The sequence below is a fragment of the Rhinoderma darwinii genome, chromosome 1, assembly GCF_050947455.1.
Source record: "Rhinoderma darwinii isolate aRhiDar2 chromosome 1, aRhiDar2.hap1, whole genome shotgun sequence".
NCBI lineage: Eukaryota > Metazoa > Chordata > Amphibia > Anura > Rhinodermatidae > Rhinoderma > Rhinoderma darwinii.
The window spans coordinates 192512520-192535105 of NC_134687.1; the positions used below are offsets into that span (position 1 = coordinate 192512520).

The following is a 22586-nucleotide window of genomic DNA, read 5'->3' on the forward strand; positions in this document are numbered from 1 at the left end:
CCGTTAGTCCCGGGTGTCAGCTGTAATGCACAGCTGACACCCGCAGGGTATGGCATGGGCTCAATGCATGAGCCCGCTCCATACATAACCCACTTAACCACGACATGCTATTAAGTCATGGTGCGCGAACGGGTTAATGCGCAGCGGATGGTGCAAAGTGAAAATTACGATTTTCCACTGATATGCTATTTTAGTGCACGATATGTTGTGCCCAATTTGTGCTATTGAAGACAAATACCTCAGAAAATGTTAAGCGGTTCTCCCGTGTATGGCGATGCCATATATGTGGATGTAAACTGCTGTTTGAGCACGCTGTGGGGCTCAGAAGGGAGGGAGCGGCATTTGGCTTTTGGAGCACAGATTTTGCTTGGTAGTTGTTCTGTTTGTGGTTTCACTGGTATTTCAGTTTATAATGTAGGGGTATATGTAAGCTGTGCGGAGTACATCAGGGTATAATAAGAGGTTATAACAATTAAATATTTTTCTTTTTGTGTCACCATATTCTGAGAGCGATAATTTTTGTTAGTTTTTTAGTCAAAAAAGCTGTGTAAGTGCTTGTATTTTGCAGGACGGGTTGTAGTTTTTATTGGTAGTATTTTGGGGTAGATGTGACTTTTTGATCACTTTTTATTCTATATTTTGGGAGGGGGAGGGTGACCAACAATATTGTGATTCTGGCATTGTTCTTTACTTATTTCTTTTGCGGTGTTCACGGTTTAGGAACATTAACATTATAGTTTTATAGTTTGGGTCATTACGAACGCGGCGATACCAAATATGTGATACCAAATACTTTTTTTAACGTGATTATTTTTTTCCTATAATAAAAGTCTTATTATAGGAAAGAATTTTTTTTTGTATTTTATTTTTACACTTTTCTAAAACATTTTTTTGTACTTTTTTTTTTTTGTCCCACTATGGGACTGATAGCTGCTGTAATATATTACACTACCTAGGTAGTGTAATGTATTATAAACTGTCAGTGTGACGCTGACAGTTACTCTGACAGGAAGCCTCCAGCCTCCAGCTGGTCCTCATAGGCTTCTGTGCATGGCAGACCTGGAGGCCAATAGCTGGGCTCCGGTTGCCATGACAACCAACGCTACCACCAGCAAAAGGTCCCTGGGAAAGTTTGTTGCTACAGCAAATTCTCCAGTTTGTTGCTAAACATTATTAATCCTTCAAGGGAAATTATCATATATATTGACACTCCATCTCTCACAACATACTACATAACAACAACAATACAATAAATAACATTCAATATCAACCACCATATGGCAAAATATAATACGATAATCTTATACAATTAATATACACTACACCGAAAGATTGTATAGTGCAATGGTTGATGGAAAAAAAACATTTAAATCTATCAATCATGCACCTGAAGTGTAAAAAATACTTACTAAAACAACTACACCTCGCCTCTACAATACCATGTAACGGATGACACATATTCGATATAATTTTATCCATTTTTTATGTAGTCCGTATCACTACTACTTCATCAAACTTTCTACTTCCACGCAAAATATTGCAGCGCCTCTGCGGACTACCTTATTCAACCTGTTCACCTCTGCCCTTCGAATATTCCTCCCCAACACCCAAAAAATTGATGAAAAACACTGATTCATAAAACGTATACAACATTTTGTTACGTACATTAAAGGATATAAGTTTCTGCAGAAAGTACAATAGACTCATAGCCTTCTTTATCTGGGTTTACTGTCCAATTTAACTTGTAGTCTAGGCACTTTTTCTACCTCCTGATCCAAGATGTTAAAGAGGCTCTGTCACCAGATTCTCAAACCCCTATCTCCTATTGCATGTGATCGGCGCTGCAATGTAGATAACAGCAAAGTTTTTTTTTTTTTAAAACGTTCATTTTTGGCCAAGTTATGAGCTATTTTATATATATGCAAATGAGCTTTGAAATGGACAACTGGGCGTTTTTTTTTCGTTGTGTCCAACTGGGCGTGTATTGTGTTTTTAATTGGGCGTGTTTATGTGTATGACGCTGACCAATCCGTGACCAGTCATCGTCATACACTCCTCAACATCTGCACGCTCCTCTCCTGAAATATTCTGTGCTGCTGTGAACTCTGCGCTTACCATTACGTAGCTCTCAGTCTGTTACCTCTCCTCCACTCCTGTCCTCAATAACATCTTCACATAATTGGCAAGTCACCACACCGCACAAGATCCGCACGCTCATCTCCTGAAATACTCTGTGCTGCCTTAAACTCTGTGGACAGGTCAGGATCCTGTTTTTTTTAAATGCTGCTGGGGAACCCACTCGATCCACTATATAAGGCTGCGCCTCCATCCTCTTCTGCCCCAGTCACTTATTCCCAAGCACTGTAAACTTTCAGATTGGTTGCGCTGTGAATATTCGGAGAACGTGATTGGTTTATGTGCAGGGTAATGAACATACAGACAAGCAGTAGAAGACTGAATTCAATGAAATGCTCAGCCCTTAGTCAGTCTTCTACTGCTTGTCTGTATGTTCATTACCCTGGTCAACTCCAGGGTACATAAACAGATCTCCTCCTCTTTTCTCAATTCCCTACCTTCCTGTTTACTACCCTATTTACTTAATTTTTCCCCTTTGTGTCAGAGAATCTATTAAAAGTACTCATTAAGTTCATTGACCCTTTCCTCGCCCCCTTTCTGCATCCCTGTGGTTAAACTTTCCCGCCCAGATGACTTTTACATTATTATTTGCTAATCATAGACTGAACGACCATGGTTAGTTGTGATAAATGTTTGATGTGAAATTATTTGGAAATATTGTATCCCTTTGTTGTGGAGCAGGTTTACATTCACATTAATTAATAGACCAGAACTATATTTATTTTTATCTTGCTGCCCTATTTTTTAAGCCTATTTTTGTTCTATTTTTCGGCAATAGTAAAAATAAAAAAAGCGTATATTTTACCAGCAAATTCACCCTGAAAATATAGCTGGAGCTCTTGAAAAGCTCAGTCTTGCATGGTAGACTGCTGTATTAGAACTTAAAGTACATCAAAGATTTCCCATATTCTATTTTTGTTCCTTTCTGAAATATGCCTAACCACTGAAAAATATTTTAGTCTATAGTATTCTCTGGAGAATAATTCCAGTTATTAATGATTACAAATATTCCTAGCTCTGTGTATCTTATTAATCACTTCTGTCGTCCTGTATATTATTATTTTTCTTTATATTTCAGAATGAAGAAGGTTTTGGCCAAGAGGGTATTTTGGAACATAGAGACAATATGAACCGAGATGAGAAGTATGAAATGCCCCCCCAGGTAACTGTATGCTGTATAGGGTGAGGTATATATTATATGTATGTCTTTGGCAACGCTTCAACGCTTCAAAGGAGACTGTCAGAATCACGATTTACTGCAATACATTAGTATTGCTGTATATCATGCAAGCGATCCAATGATCGTTGCTTCAATTCCCCTAGGGGGACTAATAATAAAAAGTAAAAAACAGTTAAATAAAGATTTTTAGAATGTTCCAAAAAATATATATATTAAAAGTTAAAAAAAAAAACCCTTTTCTCATTTTTTCCCTAAAGCAATGTTAAAAAAAATAAAAGTTAACATAATGGTATCGCCACATCTATAAAAGTCAGAACCATCACAATATAGCGTTATTTAAGCCGCTTGGTGAACGACGTAAAAAATAATATATATAAAACATTCAAATCGCTGTTTTTTGGTCACCTTAGCTCTCCAAAAAAAGGAATAAAAAGTGATCAAAAAGTCGCATGTACCCCAAAATGGCGACACAAAACAGTTTTGTTTTTTTTTAAACGGTAAAACATAACATATAAATTTGGCATAATCAACCTGTAGAATAAGGTGAATATGTAGCTTTTACCGCCTGATGGACGTCGTAAAAACAAACCCCCCCCCCCAAAAAATGGTGTAATCGCTGTTTTTTGCCCATTCCACCCCACAAATAATTTTATGTTAGCTTCCCAGTACATTATGCGTTACAATGTATGGTGCCATAAAAAACTATTACTTGTTCTGCAAAAACCAGAACCTCATATGGCTATGTCGACGAATAAATAGAAAAGTTATGGCTTTTGGAAGGTGGGGAGAAAAATGAAAATGAAAAATGTCAAATTCACCTGGTTTATATGGGGCAAGATCTTTACACAGTGGCAAGATCTTTTATCTTGACTTTTTCAATGACTTTTCAATGGCTTTTGTTGTGTGATATCACGCTGCACCAAGTTATCAGAGTCAAGATCTGTAGCTGAGCTCCCTTGATCCATACATTTTTCATGAAGAGGGAGTGAAATACTGAAAGTAAGGCTGGGTTCACACGACCATGTTACGTCCGTAATGTACGGAACGTATTTCGGCCGGAAGACCCGGACCGAACACATTGCAGGGAGCCGGGCTCCTAGCATCATAGTGATGTACGATGCTAGGAGTCCCTGCCTCGCTGCAGGACAACTGTCCCGTACTGTAATCATGATTACAGTACGGGACAGTAGTTCCACGCAGAGGCAGGGACTCCTAGCGTCGTACATAACTATGATGCTATGAGCCCGGCTCCCTGCAATGTGTTCGGTCCGGGTCTTCCGGCCGAAATACGTTCCGTCCATTACGGATGTAACATGGTCGTGTGAACCCAGCCTAAAGGAGTTGCCTAGGCCTTGGATTTTTTTAAAACAACCTCAAGAACCTGTAATGATTTTCTTATTATCTTATTATCCTAATTATTCCTTTATCCCCTGCTACCAGTATACATTGGTCTGGGGTTATGACCATAGTGATATTACAGCATGTAACCCTGTTATCCATTGGCTTGCATGGGACATTATGTTACTTTTTCCAAGATTAACAGGGTTAATCTTACTTTTACATTTTTTCCCCTGAAACAGCCTGCCCATGGGCTGAATAACACTGCAGCTCAGCCCTATTTTCTTAGATAAGGCTGAGCTGCAATACCAGACACAGCCCATCAACAGGAGTGGCACTGTTTTTGGAAAAAAAAAAACAGACCCTTTTTTGTCACCTGTAACAACCCTTTTAATTAATGTGACCTACAGCTATTGGATGGCGCGGTCATGTGGCGTTATTTTACTAATTGTTTTTTTAAAACACCTGAATCTCAGACAACCCTTTAAATTGCTGTCACACATGAATTTTTTATCTTTCACTGGGGATTTTATTAACATGTTTACACTAAAATCATATGAATAAGAGTTTCTTATTTATGGTGCGTTTAATCCATAGTTTTATCTTGAGTAGTATTTCAATTAATAAAGAATAGTACTCTTGCTTAATTGCCAATTGTTCTAAATTAAATATGATTAATTTTTTTAATGCACACGCCAGTAATTAATACATCAAGACAAATGTTTCTGTATATTGTATCTGTAGCTGTTGCCATGGTGATAAACACAGTACAGAAATTATGCCAAGCTAAAAGTAGGGAAGACTAAATGCTGTGACATATGTGATATTTGATGTAGCTTTTCTACAGAACTCTGCTTATTTGGCTGTACATCAAGCACAGAGAAACTGAAGCACTATGAGGTTTATTCAGGATATGAGTAAAACATCCGATAGACAGTTCAATGTAGATGGCCTTCTACCCCTATTCCCTATTAAATCGTTACCTATGCCTGAACATACTAAAAAGGATCAGTAGTAATACATTCGTTTTTGTTATCCAAGGCTCTGTTCAGACCTTGTTTTTTTACACTACTTTTTACATGTCGTACAGTTGCATATGTTGGGCAACTACACTTTTAAAAACAGTTAAAAAGGGTATGCCAACACATACCACCAAAATTATGCCAAGGGGACACTATTTTGGCTTAACGTTGGGCCCATTAAAGGATATGGATACATTTGGGGTAAATGCCAGGAGCTTCTCTGGCATATAAACCGGTCGTAGTGCAAAGATAAGACATAGCCTATTCAACTGACTATTTCTCAAGGTATACCATTTCCTATAGCATCATGTTTTAAGGATTTCACCTGTAGCAATGACTAATGCACTGACAATAATAAAGTCACTTACACAATGTTGGTAGTACTTCGGTGGACCAGTATTGAGAAACACTGTCTATGGCAATGGAACTTTTAAAAAAAAATTCCTTTTTTTTATTTCGCCATAACATCAAAATACAAAAACGACAAACCAATACATTTGACAATACATGTGTGTATATATATATATATATATATATATATATATATATATATATACATATATATATATACACATAAGTGTGTGTGTGTATATATATATATATATATATATATATATACTACAGATCATTCTTCTTGTCATTTGCATCGCTTTTAAGGCTTGTTCAGACGCACGTTATATACGTCCGTGCAACGCGCGTGATTTTCACGCGCCTCGCACAGACCTATATTAGTCTATGGGGCAGTGCAGACTGTCAGTGATTTTTGCGCAGCGTGAGTCCGCTGCGTAAAACGTATGACATGTCCGTTCTTTGTGCGTATTTCGCGCATCACGCACCCATTGAAGTCAATGGGTGCGTGAAAATCACACGCAGCACACGGAAGCACTTCCGTGGGACGCGCGGGATTCGCGCAACAGCAGTAAAACTATGAATGTAAACAGAAAAGCACCACGTGCTTTTCTGTTTACAAAAATCCAAACGGAGTGTCATAATGATGGCGGCTGCGCGAAAACTCACGCAGCCGCGCATCATACGGGGCTGACACACTGAGCTGTTAAGTGCCTTTTGCGCACGCAAAACACACACGCTCGTGTTAATCCGGCCTAAGCGTAGGAATACACACAGCGTATTCAGGGCGGATACACTGCGTCAAGCTGCGCAGCATATCCGCCCTGATCACCACAGCGAATGCCGTCTGAAAATTCGCACCACGTCGTGGTACGTTTTTCCGGCGGAATTTCTGCAGCGTAAAGTAGCGACGGAAAAATAAAAAAAAGTTCATACTTACCCCCTCCCTCTTCTCGGCGAGCAGTCAGGCCTCCAAGGATGACGTCGCAGGCCATGTGACGCAGCGGTCACATGGCTTGCAACGTCATCCAGGGAGGCCGGACTGGAGAAGAAGCAGGGAACTCTGGGTAAGTATAATTTTATTTTTTTCTTACTTGCGATTTTCACGCCGTAATCGCTGTGATTCCGCCGCAAATATCGCAACACACACCACTTTGTTGCAGGTTTAAGCACCCCATTGAATTCAATGGGAAAACCAGCAACAAAAGAGCTGCAATTCTGCAGCCTTAATTGATATGCTGCGGTTGAAGAAACCGCACCGCAGATCAATTTATGTGCGTTTTTTTTGGCAGACTTTTTCCGCAGACTGCTGGTACTGTAAAACGCTGCGGATTTTCCGCATTTAATCCGTTGTGAAAAATCTGCAGTGTTTACGCTGTGTGTGTGTTCGAACCCTTAAGGCCTCATTTACACGAGCGTATTATACGCGCGTGCGACGCGCGTGCTTTTCACGCGTGTCGTACGCACCTATAATAGTCTATGGGGCTGTTTAGACGATGCGTGAATTTTGCGCTGCGTGAGTGCGTTGCGTAAAACTCACGACATGTTCTATATTCTTGCGTTTTTCACGCAACACGCACCCATTGACTTCAATGGGTGCGTGAAAACAACGCATGCCACACTGACGGTCCTGCGTTGCATGCGCGAAAATCACGCAAGAGCTGTCAAAAGGATGAATGTAAACAGAAAAGCACCACGTGCTTTTCTGGTTACAAACATCCAAACGGAGTGTCAAATTAGAGATGAGCGCACCGAACTTCACCGGGTTCGGCCGAACTCGTTTTAACCGAACCCGGCAAAAAATGTTCGGGTACGCGACATCAAGAGACAGTCACTGCCCACGGTGCTCAAAGACTTAAACTGTTTCAGCACCATGGACAGTGACTTTCGATCACAATATACATATACGTGTAAAAAAAAACAGAAGTTCTGACTTACCGATAAGTCCCGGCTCCTTCCTCCAGTCCGACCTCCCGGGATGACAATTCAGGCCAAGTGACAGCTGCAGCCAATCACAGGCCAAGCACAGGCTGCAGCCAATCACAGGCTGCAGCGGTCTCATGGCCTGCCGCGTCATCCTGGGAGGTGGGGCCGGATGACAAGAGAGGGACGCGTCACCAAGGCAACGGCCGGGAGACCGGACTGGAGGAAGCAGGCAGTTCATGGTAAGTGTGAACGTCTTTTTTTATTCACAGGTTGGTGTATATTGTGATCGGCATTCACTGTCGAGGGTGCTGAAAGAGTTACTGCCGATCAGTTAGCTCTTTCAGCACCTTGGACAGTGACTGGCGTCGACTACCTCATCTCTATGATGGCGGCTGCGCGAAAATCACGCAGCCGCGCATCATACACGGATGACACACGGAGCTGTCAATTGCCTTTTGCGCACGCAAAACGCAGCGTTTTTTTGCGCGCGCAAAACGCACACGCTCGTGTAAATGAGGCCTAAGGCCTCATTTACACGAGCGTGTGCGTTTTGCGCGCGCAAAAAACGCTGCGTTTTGCGCGCGCAAAAGGCACTTGGCAGCTCCGTGTGTCATCCGTGTATGATGCGCGGCTGCGTGATTTTCGCGCAGCCGCCATCATAGAGATGAGGCTAGTCGACGCCCGTCACTGTCCAAGGTGCTGAAAGAGCTAACTGATCGGCAGTAACTCTTTCAGCACCCTCGACAGTGAATGCCGAACACAATATACACCAACCTGTGAATAAAAAAATACTTTCATACTTACCAAGAACTTCCTGCTTCCCCCAGTCCGGGCTCCCGGCCGTTGCCTTGGTGACGCGTCCCACTCTTGTCATCCGGCCCCACCTCCCAGGATGACGCCGCAGTCCATGAGACCGCTGCAGCCTGTGATTGGCTGCAGCCTGTGCTTGGCCTGTGATTGGCTGCAGCTGTCACTTGGACTTAACTGTCATCCCGGGAGGTCGGACCGGAGTTATCGGTAAGTCAGAACGTCTTTTTTTTTTTTACAGGTTCATGGATTTTCGGAGCGGAAGTCACTGTCCATGGTGCTGAACCAGTTTAACGCTTTCAGCACCGTGGACAGTGACTGTCTCCTGACGTCGCGTACCCGAACATTTTTTACCGGTTTCGGTCAAAACGAGTTTGGCCGAACCCGGTGAAGTTCGGTGCGCTCATCTCGAATTTGACACTCCGTTTGGATGTTTGTAAACAGAAAAGCACGTGGTGCTTTTCTGTTTACATTCAGGAGTTTGACAGCTCTTGCGCGAATCACGCAGTTCGCACGGAAGTGCTTCCGTGCGGCATGCGTGGTTTTCACGCACCCATTGACTTCAATGGGTGCGTGAGTGCGCGAAAAACGCACGATTATAGAACATGTCGTGAGTTTTTTTCTGCGCACACGCGCTGAGCGCAATTCACGCATCGTCTAAACTGCCCCATTGACTAATATAGGTGCGTACGACATGCGTGCAAAGCACGCGCGTCGCACGCGCGTATATTACGTTCGTGTAAATGAGGCCTAAGGCCTCATTTACACGAGCGTGTGCGTTTTGCGCGCGCAAAAAAACGCTGCGTTTTGCGTGCGCAAAAGGCAATTGACAGCTCCGTGTGTCATCCGTGTATGATGCGCGGCTGCGTGATTTTCGCGCAGCCGCCATCATAGAGATGAGGCTAGTCAACGCCCGTCACTGTCCAAGGTGCTGAAAGAGCTAACTGATCGGCAGGAACTCTTTCAGCACCCTCGACAGTGACTGCCGATCACAATATACACCAACCTGTGAATAAAAAAAGACTTTCAAACTTACCATGAACTGCCTGCTTCCTCCAGTCCGGTCTCCCGGCCGTTGCCTTGGTGACGCGTCCCTCTCTTGTCATCCGGCCCCACCTCCCAGGATGACGCGGCAGGCCATGAGACCGCTGCAGCCTGTGATTGGCTGCAGCCTGTGCTTGGCCTGTGATTGGCTGCAGCTGTCACTTGGCCTTAATTGTCATCCCGGGAGGTCGGACTGGAGGAAGGAGCCGGGACTTATCGGTAAGTCCGAACTTCTGTTTTTTTTTACACGTATATGTATATTGTGATCGAAAGTCACTGTCCAGGGTGCTGAAACAGTTTAAGTCTTTGAGCACCGTGGGCAGTGACTGTCTCCTGACGTCGCGTACCCGAACATTTTTTGCCGGGTTCGGTCAAAACGAGTTCGGCCGAACCCGGTGAAGTTCGGTGCGCTCATCTCTAATTTGACACTCCGTTTGGATGTTTGTAACCAGAAAAGCACGTGGTGCTTTTCTGTTTACATTCATCCTTTTGACAGCTCTTGCGTGATTTTCGCGCATGCAACGCAGGACCGTCCGTGTGGCATGCGTTGTTTTCACGCACCCATTGAAGTCAATGGGTGCGTGTTGCGTGAAAAACGCAAGAATATAGAACATGTCGTGAGTTTTACGCAACGCACTCACGCAGCGCAAAATTCACGCATCGTCTAAACAGCCCCATAGACTATTATAGGTGCGTACGACACGCGTGAAAAGCACGCGCGTCGCACGCGCGTATAATACGCTCGTGTAAATGAGGCCTAAGTCTGTAGATACAGCCTCTTGTCTACCTTTTATTCCCATATTGGCTCCCAGAATACTATTTACTTCATCCAATGGAATTCGTATTTTACTATTTCTATCCATCTCGGCTATAATTTTTTCCGAATAGACATGGAGTTTGGGGCAGCGCCGTAGCATATAGACCAAGTCCACATTTAGATTTGCACATCTTGGAGAAGGGTATTCATTACCTGGATTGAAACATTTCAGCTTTTTTGGTGTATAGTACGCATCATGTATTATAAATAGCTGCAAAATTCTAAATACATTATTTCTAGTGGTTCATGGGAACATTTTTAACACATTGATTCACTTATCCTTATTTAGTGTATCGACCACATTACTCCACATATTGAAATTCTTCCCCCCCTTGTCTTCTGTATCACTATAATTTAAGATAAAGTATACTTTTGCCAACACCTTTATTCTAGTTACACAGTGTATTAAAGGAGCTGTCCGGGAAGTGTTTTTTTTTTTAGTAGGGTCTGCAAATGAAATAAATAAACCAAAAAAACAATGCTTGCCTATCCTTGCCCCCAGCGATCCAGTGCTGAGGCTCCAATGGCACTCCCGGTGGTCATTTACAGGCATGTAGCATGTAACCGCTGCAGCCAATCAGAGGGCTTAGCAGGGTTCTGTGGTGACAAATCGTATTTCTGTAATACTAGAAATACAACATATAGCAGCTGAGCTCCACTGAGCCCTCTGATTGGCTGCAGTAGTCACATGCTACATGCATGTAAGCAACTAAAGTGAGTGCCACCGGAGTGACAGCGCTGGATCATCGGGGGCAAGGATAGGTAAGTATTGCTTTTTTGGTTGATTTATTTTATATTCAGCCCCTATTAAAAAAAAATTACATACCGGATAACCACTTGTGTGTACTATAAAAAGTGTTTCTCTGACGCCACATATTCTCGTTTAATCTCCTCAAAGAATTTAAAGAGGATCTGTCACTAGTTTAGTAATGCCCAATCTCCTAACTAATCTAATTGGCGCTGTCTCGCTGATAATTCCAGTGAAAATTCTTTCCAAAAATGTTTATTATTTTAAAAGTTCTGAGCTTTTTTCTAAATATGCAAAGCCAAAGGGGCGGTAACGCTGCTCTTTCTTTTTGGGCTGTGTTTACGTTGTCTGTATGACGCTGTCCAATCAGCATTATACAGCTTCTCCCCTTCCCTGCGCAGCGTGATCTCAGCTTCAATCACAAGATTACGCTGTGTTTAGACTTCTGCCTTCATGCCCTTTGAGGGTATGTGCACACACAAACACAAAAACGTTTTTTAAGCCACTCACGTTTTTCGCAGCGTTTTTTATGCCCATTTTTGGAGCTGTTTTTCTATAGAGTCTTTAGAAAAACGGCAGCAAAAAAAATGGCCCGTCGGAACAAAACACCGTTTTCCCCATTGAAATCAATGGGCCGATTTTTCAGCCGTTTTTCAGGTCGTTTACAGCCCGAAAAATGGCTGAAAACACTCCGTGTGAACATACCCTAACACTTCGCCTCAGTGCTCATCCAGAAAGACGGTCCTAGCATTGATTGTCTCATCCAGAAACTGTCTTCGAGGATGAGTGCTGTGGAATTATCAGCGAGACAGCGCTTATTACATTAGTTAGGAGATTGGGAATTACAAGACTAGTGACAGATCCTCTTTAAACACATTATTATAAAACCAGTGTATTATAAATTTAACCCCACTATTAATACCCCCATGTATATCTTTGAGACTTGATATAATCCATTATATTTTAACCCCACAATCATTGCAAAACCTAGCCCGTTGTAGAGTCTCATCATAAACACAAATAGACATATCAAAAGTTTGGCTCAATGGTGGTCCGGATACTGGGACCCCTACCGTTGTTGAAATAAAGGTGCAGATGCGCTCAACTGTGCGCTCATCATCGAGCTGAAGATGGCTCACAGAGTTGTTCTATATGAGCCGTCTTCAGCCTTTTCTGGAATATTTATTCCCAGATATTTAAACTGGTCCGCAATTAGTATACAATGCAATTGGAAAGTCTTCAGACCCTTTACATTTTTTACTCTTTTGTTATGTTGAGGCCTTGTGTTAAAATTAAAAGTTTTTCCCCATCATCCTGCACTCAATACCCCATAATGACAAAGTGAAAACAGAATGTTAGTGATCTTTCCTAATTTATTGTAAAAGAAAAACGAAAATATTGCATTGACATAAGTATTCAAACCCTTTACTAAGTGCTTGGTTGAAGCACCTTTGGCAGTGATAATAGCATCCAGTCTTCTTCGATATGATGTCACAAGGTTTGCACGCTTGGATTTGGGGATTTTTTGCCATTCTTCTCTGCAGATCCTCTCAAGTTCTTTCAGGTTGGATAGGGATCGTCGGTGGACAGAAATTTTCAAGCCTCTCCAGAGAGTTTAATTAGGTTCAAGTCAGGACTCTGGCTGGGCCACTTAAGGATATTCACAGAGTTGTCCCTAAGCCACTTCTGTGTTGTCTTGATGTTGTGCTTAGGGTCATTGTCTTGTTGGAAGTTGAACATTCAGCTCAGTCTGAGGTCCGGAGTACTCTGGACCAGGTTATCATTAAGAATATCTCTGTAATTTGCTCCATTCATCTTTCCCTCAACCCTAACCAGTCTCCCGGTCCAAGCCGCTGAAAAACACACCCACAGCATGATGCTACCGCCAACATGCTTCACTGTAGGGATGGTATTGGACAGGTGATGAGCAGTGCCTGGTTTCCTCCAGACATGACGCTTAGAAGGCCAAAAAGTTCAATCTTGGTTTCATCAGACGACATAATCTTGTTCCTCACAGTCTGAGAGTCCTTTAGGTGCTTTTTTGCAAACTCCAGGTTTGCTTTCATGTGTCTTTTACTGAAGAGATGCGACTTTCTGGCCACTCTGCCATAAAGGCCAGATTGATGGAGTGCTGCAGTGATGGTTGACCTTCTGGAAGTTTCTCCCATCTTCACACAGGATCTTTGGAGCTCAACCAGAGTGACCATTGGGTTCTTGGTCATCCCTTTTCACCCGGATTACTTAGTTTGGTGGGGCGGCCAGTTCTAGGAAGAGTCTTGGTTATAAACTTCTTCCATTTAAGAATTATGGAGGCCAGTGTGCTCTTGGGAACTTTCAGTGCAGCAGAAATTTTCTTGTACCTTTCTCCAGATCTGTGCTTCCACACAATCCTGTTTCTGAGCTCTAGAGGCAGTTATTTCCTCTTCATGGCTTGGTTTTTGCTCTGAAATGTATTGCCAGCTGTGATACCTTATATAGACAGGGGTGTGTCTTTCCAAATAATGTCCAATCAAATTAATTAACCACAGGTGGACTCCAATCAGGTTGTGGAAACATTTCAAAGATGATATAGAGAAATGGGAGGCCCCCGGAGCTAAATTTCAAGTGTCATATCAAAGGGTCTGAATACTTATTTCCATGCAAAATTTAAATTTGTAATAAATTTTGAAAAAAAATCTAAAATTCTGTTTTCCCTTTGTCATTATGGGGTATTGACGGCAGAATGGTGGGGAAAAACTTTACTTTTTATTTTATTTTAGCACAAGGCCTCAACATAACAAAATGTGAAAAAAGTGAAAGGGTCTGAAGACTTTCCAAATGCACTTTATTAGTCTGTATATTTAAGTTAGCTCCCTCTACTTCTATTAGCAATAAAGCTGATTTTGTCCAATAAATTTGTATGCCTGCATGTTTCCCATGAGTCTCTATAATTCTTATAATCTTCGGAACTAGTTTATTAGTCTCCCTCAGAAAGAGTATCAGATTATTGGTGTAGAGCAAGATCTTAGTTTCTTGGTTATCTATTTTCTATCCCATTACATATTTTCTTGCTCTAATAATTTGTGCCAGTGGTTCTATTGCAAGGGCAAACAGCATGGGTGATAGTCGGCACCCCTGCTGTGTGCCCCTGTGAAGAACAAATAGAGGAGATATGTTACAATTAATACTCAGCCTTGTACAGGCTCCATTGTACAACTACTTTAGTAAATAAAACCCTCCCCTAAGCTAAATCTTCCCAGTACTGCCCAAATATATTCCTACTTGACACGGCACCAAGTCTTCTCCACCTCGACACGGCACCAAGTCTTCTCCACCTCGTTGTAGATTCTGCAAACTCAGAAAGACTCTCCTAATATTATAGGCAGCAAACTTGCCAGACATGAAGCCCACCTGGTCTGAGCCTTTTATATCTTTTATAAATAAAGTCTGCCGGCCAGAACCTTGGTCAGAATCTTATAATCCGTATTTAACAGAGAGAGCAGTGGCGTAACTACCGCGGTAGCAGCAGTAGCGGCTGCTACGGGGCCCGGGACTTGAGGGGGCCCGGTGGCGCCGCTAGCAGCCGTTATGGCTACTACAGCGGTAGCGTCGCTACTGTGGGGCCCGCGACGCCGAGCCTTACACAGGCCCTCTCATGCCTGTAGGTGTCGCTAGCACCGGAGGGGGCCCCAGTGCTAGCGGCAGCCAAATACATGTATTAGCACTGAATGGCCGGGCATGTTCCGTGCCTGACCATCCAGTGCCTTACAATGACACTGATTGGCTAGCGGCGCGATGACATCATCGCGCCGCTTCCATGCTTGGAAGGTGCTGATTGGCGGGGCAAGTCATTCTGCCCCGCCAATCAGCGTCATTGGAGGACGCTCGTTCAGCTCCTGCAGACATGCTCAGAAGAGAGCATGTCTGCATCGCCAGTGAACAGCGTGGGAACCGGAGAATGTGAGTATGGCAAGTTTTTGTTTTTTTTCCCTCATAAAAATGTGAATGGCATTATCTATAGTGGGGGGGGGGGTCATCTTTATGTGGGCTATTATATATAGGGGGTCTATGTGTGGGGCAGTAGCTACAGGGGGGGTCTAGATGTGGGGCCATGTATATGTGGGGCCACGTATAGAGCCATTATATACAGGGGGCTCTATACGTGGGCCATTATATACAGGGGGCTCTATATGTTGGCCACTATATACAGGGGGGTCCATATGTGGGCCACTATATACAGGGGGGTCTATATGTGGGCCACTATATACAGGGGGGTCTATATGTGGGCCACTATATACAGGGGTGGGTTACCTGTGGGGCACTAGCAACAGGGTGGCTATATGTAGTGCACAGTCTACAGGGGTGGGCTATATGTGGGACACTATATACAGGGGGAGCTATATGTGAGACACTATATACAGACGTGGGCTATACGTGGAGCACTAACTATAGGGGAAGCTATATGTAGGGCAGCACGGTGGCTCAGTGGTTAGCACTATTGCCTTGCAGCTCTGGAGTCCATATGTGGGCACTATCTACAGGGGCTTCTATGTAGGTCACTATCTACAGGGGGCACTATCTACAGGGGGCACGGTGTGTGTGTGTGTGTGTGTGTGTGTGTGTGTGTGTGTGTGTGTGTGTGTGTGTGTGACAGTTATATTTAGAGGTGTTGAGAATTGTAACTTTGTTTACAGGTGCAGAAATGTTTTAACCCCTTCCCTCTTTAGCCACTTTTGACCTTCCTGACCGAGCCTCATTTTTCAAATCTGACATCTGTCACTTTATGTGGTAATAACTCCGGAATGCTTTCACCTATCCAAGCGATTCTGAGATTGTTTTCTCGTGACACATTGGACTTTATGTTACTGGCAAAATTTGCTCGATATGTTCAGCATTTAATTGTGAAAAACACCAAAATTTAGCGAAAAATTGCAAAAATTAGCATTTTTCTCAATTTAAATGTATCTGCTTGTAAGACAGGCAGTTATACCACACAAAATTGTTTCTAATTAACATCACCCATATGTCTACTTTAGATTGGCATCGTTTTTTGAACATCCTTTTATTTTTCTATGACCTCACAAGGCTTAGAACTTTAGCAGCAATTTCTCACATTTTCAAGAAAATTTCAAAAGGCCATTTTTACAGGGGCCAGTTCAGTTGTGAAGTGGCTTTGAGGGCCTTATATATTAGAAACCCCCAAAAAGTCACCCCATTTTAAAAACTTCACCCCTCAAAGTATTCAAAACAGCATTTAGAAAATGTCTTAACCCTTTACACATGTCACAGGAATTAAAGCAATGTAGAGGTGAATTTTACAAATTTCATATTTTTTTGCAGAAATAAATTTTTAGTACAATTTTTTTTATAACACAGAAGGTTTTACCAGAGAAATGCAACTCAATATTTGTTGCCCAGTTTCTGCAGTTTTAGGAAATATCCCACATGTGGCCGTAGCGTGCTACTGGACTGAAGCACCGGCCTCAGAAGCAAAGGAGCACCTGGTGGATTTTGGGGCCTTATTTTTGTTAGAATAAATTTTAGGCACCATGTCAGGTTTGAAGGGCTCTTGCGGTGCCAAAACAGTCAAAATCCCCCAAAAGTGACCCCATCTGGGAAACTACACACCTCAAGGAAATTATCTAGGGGTACAGTGAGCATTTTGACCGCACAGCTTTTTTACAGAAATTATTAGAAGTAGGCCGTGAAAATTAAAATCAACATTTCTTCAAAGAAAATGTAGGTTTAGCGATTTTTTTTCTCATTTTCACAAAGACTAAAGGAGAAAAAGCACCGTAAAATTTGTAAACCAATCTCTCCCGAGTAAAACAATACCCCACATGTGGTAATAACCGGTTGTTTGGAGACACGGCGAGGCTGAGAAGGGAAAGAGCGCTATTTGGCTTTTGGAGCTCAAGTTTAGCAGGAATGGTTTGTGGAGGCCATGTCACATTTACAAAGCCCCTGAGGGGACAAAACAGTGGAAACCCCCCACAAGTGACCCCATTTCGGAAACTACGCCCATTGAGGAAATTATCTAGGGGTATAGTGAGCGTTTTGACCCAACAGGTTTTTTGCATAAATTATTGGAAATAGGCCCTGAAAATGACAATCTAAATTTTTTCAAAGAAAATGTAGGTTTAGCTAATTTTTTCTCATTTCCACAAGGACTGAAGGAGAAAAAGCACCGTAAAAATTTGTAAACCAATCTCTCCCGAGTAAAACAATGCCCCACATGTGGTAATAAACGGTTGTTTGGAGACACGGCAGGGCTGAGAAGGGAAAGAGCGCTATTTGGCTTTTGGAGCTCAAGTTTAGCAGGAATGGTTTGCGGAGGCCAGGTCACATTTACGAAGTCCCTGAGGAGACAAAACAGTGGAAACCCCCCACAAGTGACCCCATTTTGGAGACTACACCCATTGAGGAAATTATCTAGGGGTATAGTGAGCTTTTTGACCCCACATGTTTTTTGCAGAAATTATTGGAAGTAGGCCCTGAAAATGACAATCTAAATTTTTTCAAAGAAAATGTAGGTTTAGCTTATTTTTACTCATTTCCACAAGGACTGAAGGAGAAAAAGCACCACAAAATTTGTAAAGCAATTTCTCCCGAGTAAAACAATGCCCCACATGTGGTAATAAACGGCTGTTTGGAGACACGGCTTGGCTTAGAAGGGAAAGAGCGCTATTTGGCTTTTGGAGATCACATTGAGCAGGAATGGTTTGCGGCGGCCATGTCACATTTGCAAAGCCCCTGAGGGGAAAAAACAATGAAAACGCCCAAAAAGTGACACCATTTAGGAAACTACACCTCTTGAGGAATTCATCTAGGGGCGTAGTGAGCATTTTGACCCCACAGATGTTTCATAGAATTTATTAGAATTGGGCAGTGAAAATAAAAACAATCCTTTTTCTTCAATAAGACGTAGCTTTAGCGCAAATTTTTTCATTTTCGCAACAAATAAAGGAAAAAAAAGAACCCAACATTTGTAAAGCAATTTCTACCGAGTACGGCAATACCCCATATGTGGTCATAAACTGCTGTTTGGGCACACGGCAGGGCTCAGAAGGGAAGGACCGCCATTTGGAGTGCAGATGTTTCTGGATTGGTTTCTGGGCGCCTGTGGGCCCAAAACAGTGGAAACCCCCCAGAAGTGACCCCATTTTGGAAACTACACCCCTCAATGCTTTTACCTAGGGGTGTAGTGAGCATGTTAACCCTGCAGGTGTTTTGTAGAAATTAGTGTGAACTCGATGTTGCAGAGTGAAAATGGGATTTTTTCCACAGATATGTGGACAATATGTGGTGCCCAGCTTGTGCCACCATAACGAGACAGCTCTCTAATTATTATGCTGGGTTTCCTGGTTTTAGAAACACCCTACATGTGGCCCTAATCTCTTGCCTGGACAGTCGACCAGGCTCAGGAGTGAAAGCGTACCATGTAAAATTGAGGCCTAATTTGGCGATTTACAAAGTATTGGTTCACAACTGCAGAGGCTCAGATGTGAAATAATAAAAATAAACCCCTGGGAAGTGACCCCACTATGGAAACTGCACCCCTCAAGGCATTTATTAAGGGGTGTAGTGAGCATTTTCACCCCACAGATCTTTTCCATAAATGAATGCGCTGTGGATGGTGCAAATTAAAAATTTATATTTTTCCCTAGATATGCCATTCAGTGGCAAATATGTCGTGCCCAGCATATGCCACTGGAGACACACACCCCAAAAATTGCTAAAAGGGTTCTCCCGGGTATGACGATGCCATATATGTGGAAGGAAACTGCTGTTTGGGCACGCTGTAGGGTTCAGATGGGAGGAAATGCCATTTGGCTTTTGGAGCGTGGATTTTGCTTGGTAGTAGTTTTGTTTGGAGTCTTACTGGTGTTTCCGTTTATAATGTAGGGCATATGTAAGCCGAGCGGAGTATATAAGGGGCATAGTCAGGTGGTATAATAACGGGGTAAAAAAAAACAATAAAATAATCCATAGATGTGTGTTACGCTGTGAAGCAATCCTTTCTGCACAGGCCGGTGTCGCACTGATAAATGGTGTCATTTCTTATCCCCCTTTTGGTCCACACTCCGCGCCTTTGTAGTTTGGGGAATTTTGCTGGGAAAGTGTTGTCCTGGTATAATACGGGCACCGTCGCTTCCAGCGGATATGTTTGGGCCCTCCCTTTCCTGGTTCCCTAATTTTAGGTCCTTGAAAAATCGCCTCTTCAAACAGAAGAAATGTTCCCCTCGGGCACAACTGCATATTTTTTTATTTCCTGACTTATTGGAGCCATAACTAATTTTATTTTTCATAGACGTAGCGGTATGAGGGCTGGTTTGTTGCGGGATGAGCTGTAGTTATTATTGGTACCATTTTGGGGTACATGCGACTTTTTGATCACCTTTTATCCTATTTTTTGGGATGCCAGGTAAACAAAAAAACGCAATTCTGGCATAGCTTTTTTCGGTTTTTTTTTATACAGCGTTCACCATGCGTTATAAATTACATGTTAACTTTATTCTGCGGGTCAGTACGATTCCGGCGATACCTAATTTATAGAACTTTTTCATGTTTTACAACTTTTTTGCACAATAAAATTACTTTTGTAAAAAGAATGTATTTTTTCTGTCGCCAAGTTGTGAGAACCATAACTTTTTAATTTTTTTGTCGACGGAGGTGTATGAGGGCTTGTTTTTTGCGGGACGAGCTATAGTTTTTATAGGTACCATTTTTGGATACGTGCGACTTTTTGATCACTTTTTATTCTAATATTTGTAGGGCAAAGTGACCAAAAAACAGAAACTCTGGTAACGTTTTTTACGGTTTTTTTTACGCTGTTCACCGCGTGCAATAAATAATATAATATTTTGATACCTCCGGTCGTTACGGTCGTGGCGATACCAAATACATATGGTTTATTATTATTTTTCAATAATAAAGGACTTGATAAGAGTAAAAGGTGGATTGTGTTTTATTTGATTACTTGAAACTTTTACTGTTTTCAAACTTTTATTTTGTGCACTTTTTTTTACACTTTTTTATACTTTTTTTACACTTTTTCTCAAGTCCCACTAGGGGACTTGAAGTTCCAACGGTCAGATTTTTTTTTTTCTAATACATTGCACTACCTATGTAGTGCAATGTATTAGATCTGTCAGTCATTCACTGACAGCAAGCCGATTAGGCTTCGCCTCCCGGCGGGGCCTAAATCGGCTTCCGTAATGGCAGAGCAGGAGACCATTGTGTCTCCTGTTGCCATAACAGCAGTCGCCAGTCCCGATTGCCTGTCAGGGCTGGCGATCTGCTAGTAACCGCTACGATGCAGCAATCGCTTTCGATTGCTGCATCGAAGGGGTTAATGGCAGGGATCGGAGCTAGCTCCGGTTCCTGCCGTTACAGGTGGATGTCAGCTGTACAGTACAGCTGACTTCCACCGCTGATGACGCCGGATCAGCTCCTGACCCGGCGCCATCTTGCCGACAGCTACGGAAGCCGATCAGGCTCCGCCGCCGGGCGGATCTTGACCGGCTTCGGTGCTAGGCAGACCGGGAGGCCAGTATTAGGCCTCCGGTTGCCATTGCAGCCACCGGAACCCCGGCAATTTCATTACTGGGGTTCCGATGAGCTGCAAACACCTTAAGTGCAGCGATCGCGTTTGAGCGCTGCACTTAAGGGGTTAATGGCGGGGATCGAAGCTAATTTCGGTCCCCGCCGTTACAGTCGGATGTCAGCTGTAAGATACAGCTGAGATCCGGTGATGATGGGACCGGCTCAGCTTCTGAGCCGGTCCCAAACATTTGACGTACATGTACGGCAAGATGCGGGAAGTCAGTACTTTCCATGACGTACATGTACGGCAAATGTCGGGAAGGGGTTAAAAGTGAGAAGCTGAAGACATCTAAACGGAAAACTGCAGAAATGGGTCATGGCCGGGAGAAATCCATCATAGATGTCTGAACCGGAGGGAGAAGAAAAGAACTAGAATCTGAGACGTCACCGGTGAGTCACTTAATGTAAATGTTTATTCTGCCTCTAATCAGTATTGTAGTCACTGTATGATCTGCAGCGAGATGATGGTGATAGGATTTTTTTTGTGAAACCGCATCTCCCAGCATATCCTTACCATTGTTCCGGCCATGCTGGGAGCTGTAGTTTTACGCCGTACAAACCTATACGAAGTGGCGTAACTACCGCTATAGCAGCCGTAGCGACTTCTACGGGGCCTGCAGCATGAGGGGGCCCGTGCCACCCGCCGGCACGGCCCCCTCCCATGGCCGTAGGCTCCGCTAGCAGCCGCTATGGCTGCTACAGCGCGACGCCACTGAAGGGGTTGTTCCTACATAAAGACATGTATCCCCTATCCACAGGATAGGGGATACATGTGTGATCGCTGGCAGCGATGAGGAGAACGGGGGACCGAAAGTCCCCCCTAAGTTCTCCATGACAAACCTTGGACTTCCGGGGTCTGTGTCGGCAGCTCCGTAGAAATGTATGGAGCGCCGGTTGCGCTTGTGCGCATGCGTGACTAGCGCTCCTTTCATTTTTATTGAACTGCGCAGACGCCGGAAGTCCGAGGTTAGTCATGGAGAACTTCGGGGGACTTTCGGTCTCCCGTTCTCCTTATCACTGCCAGCGATCACACATGTATCCCCTATCCTGTGGATAGGGGATGCATGTCTTTTGTAGGACAAACTATAGGACGTTTTTTTTTGGGGGGGGGGGGGCTATATGGCGTTATCTACAGAGGGGTTCTGTATGGCGTTATCTACAGGGGGGGCTGTATGGCGTTCTCTACAGGGGGGACTGTATGGCGTTATCTACAGGGGGGCTGTATGGCGTTATCTGCAGGGGGCTGTGTATGGTGCTATCTATAGGGGGCGCTATGTGGTGGAATCTATAGGGAGGCACTATCTACAAGGGGGGGGGGGGTTGTGTGATACCCAGCAGAGGGGGGGCCCCAGTCAAAAGTTTGCTATGGGGCCCAGTCTTTCCTAGTTACGCCCCTGAGAGAGAGATAGGGCAGAAGGAATCAGCATTTGGTGAGAATGGAACTTTGATGCATACTGGTCTTAATATAGCCTTAAAGTACTACAATTGTAAGTGCTATATGTAAATTAAAGTAGAAAGTTGAAGTCCTTACATGGGACTAAATTTACTAAGCTACATGCGCAGGAATTCTGATCTAATTAGCGCTTTACAAAACGTGTAAATGCCTTGACACTAGACAGTTTTAAAAGTGTCTAG

The 22586-nt window shown here is 43.3% G+C and overlaps 1 protein-coding gene across 1 annotated transcript in view; it reads left to right on the forward strand.

Annotated features, from left to right (window-relative positions):
- Window positions 1-22586, forward strand: part of SNCA (synuclein alpha) — a 97725-nt gene that overhangs the window by 68913 nt on the left and 6226 nt on the right. Inside the window, exon 6 of the mRNA XM_075849776.1 lies at window positions 3215-3298. Coding sequence (XP_075705891.1) covers window positions 3215-3298 — 84 coding nt within the window. The remainder of the gene's footprint in view (window positions 1-3214; window positions 3299-22586) is intronic.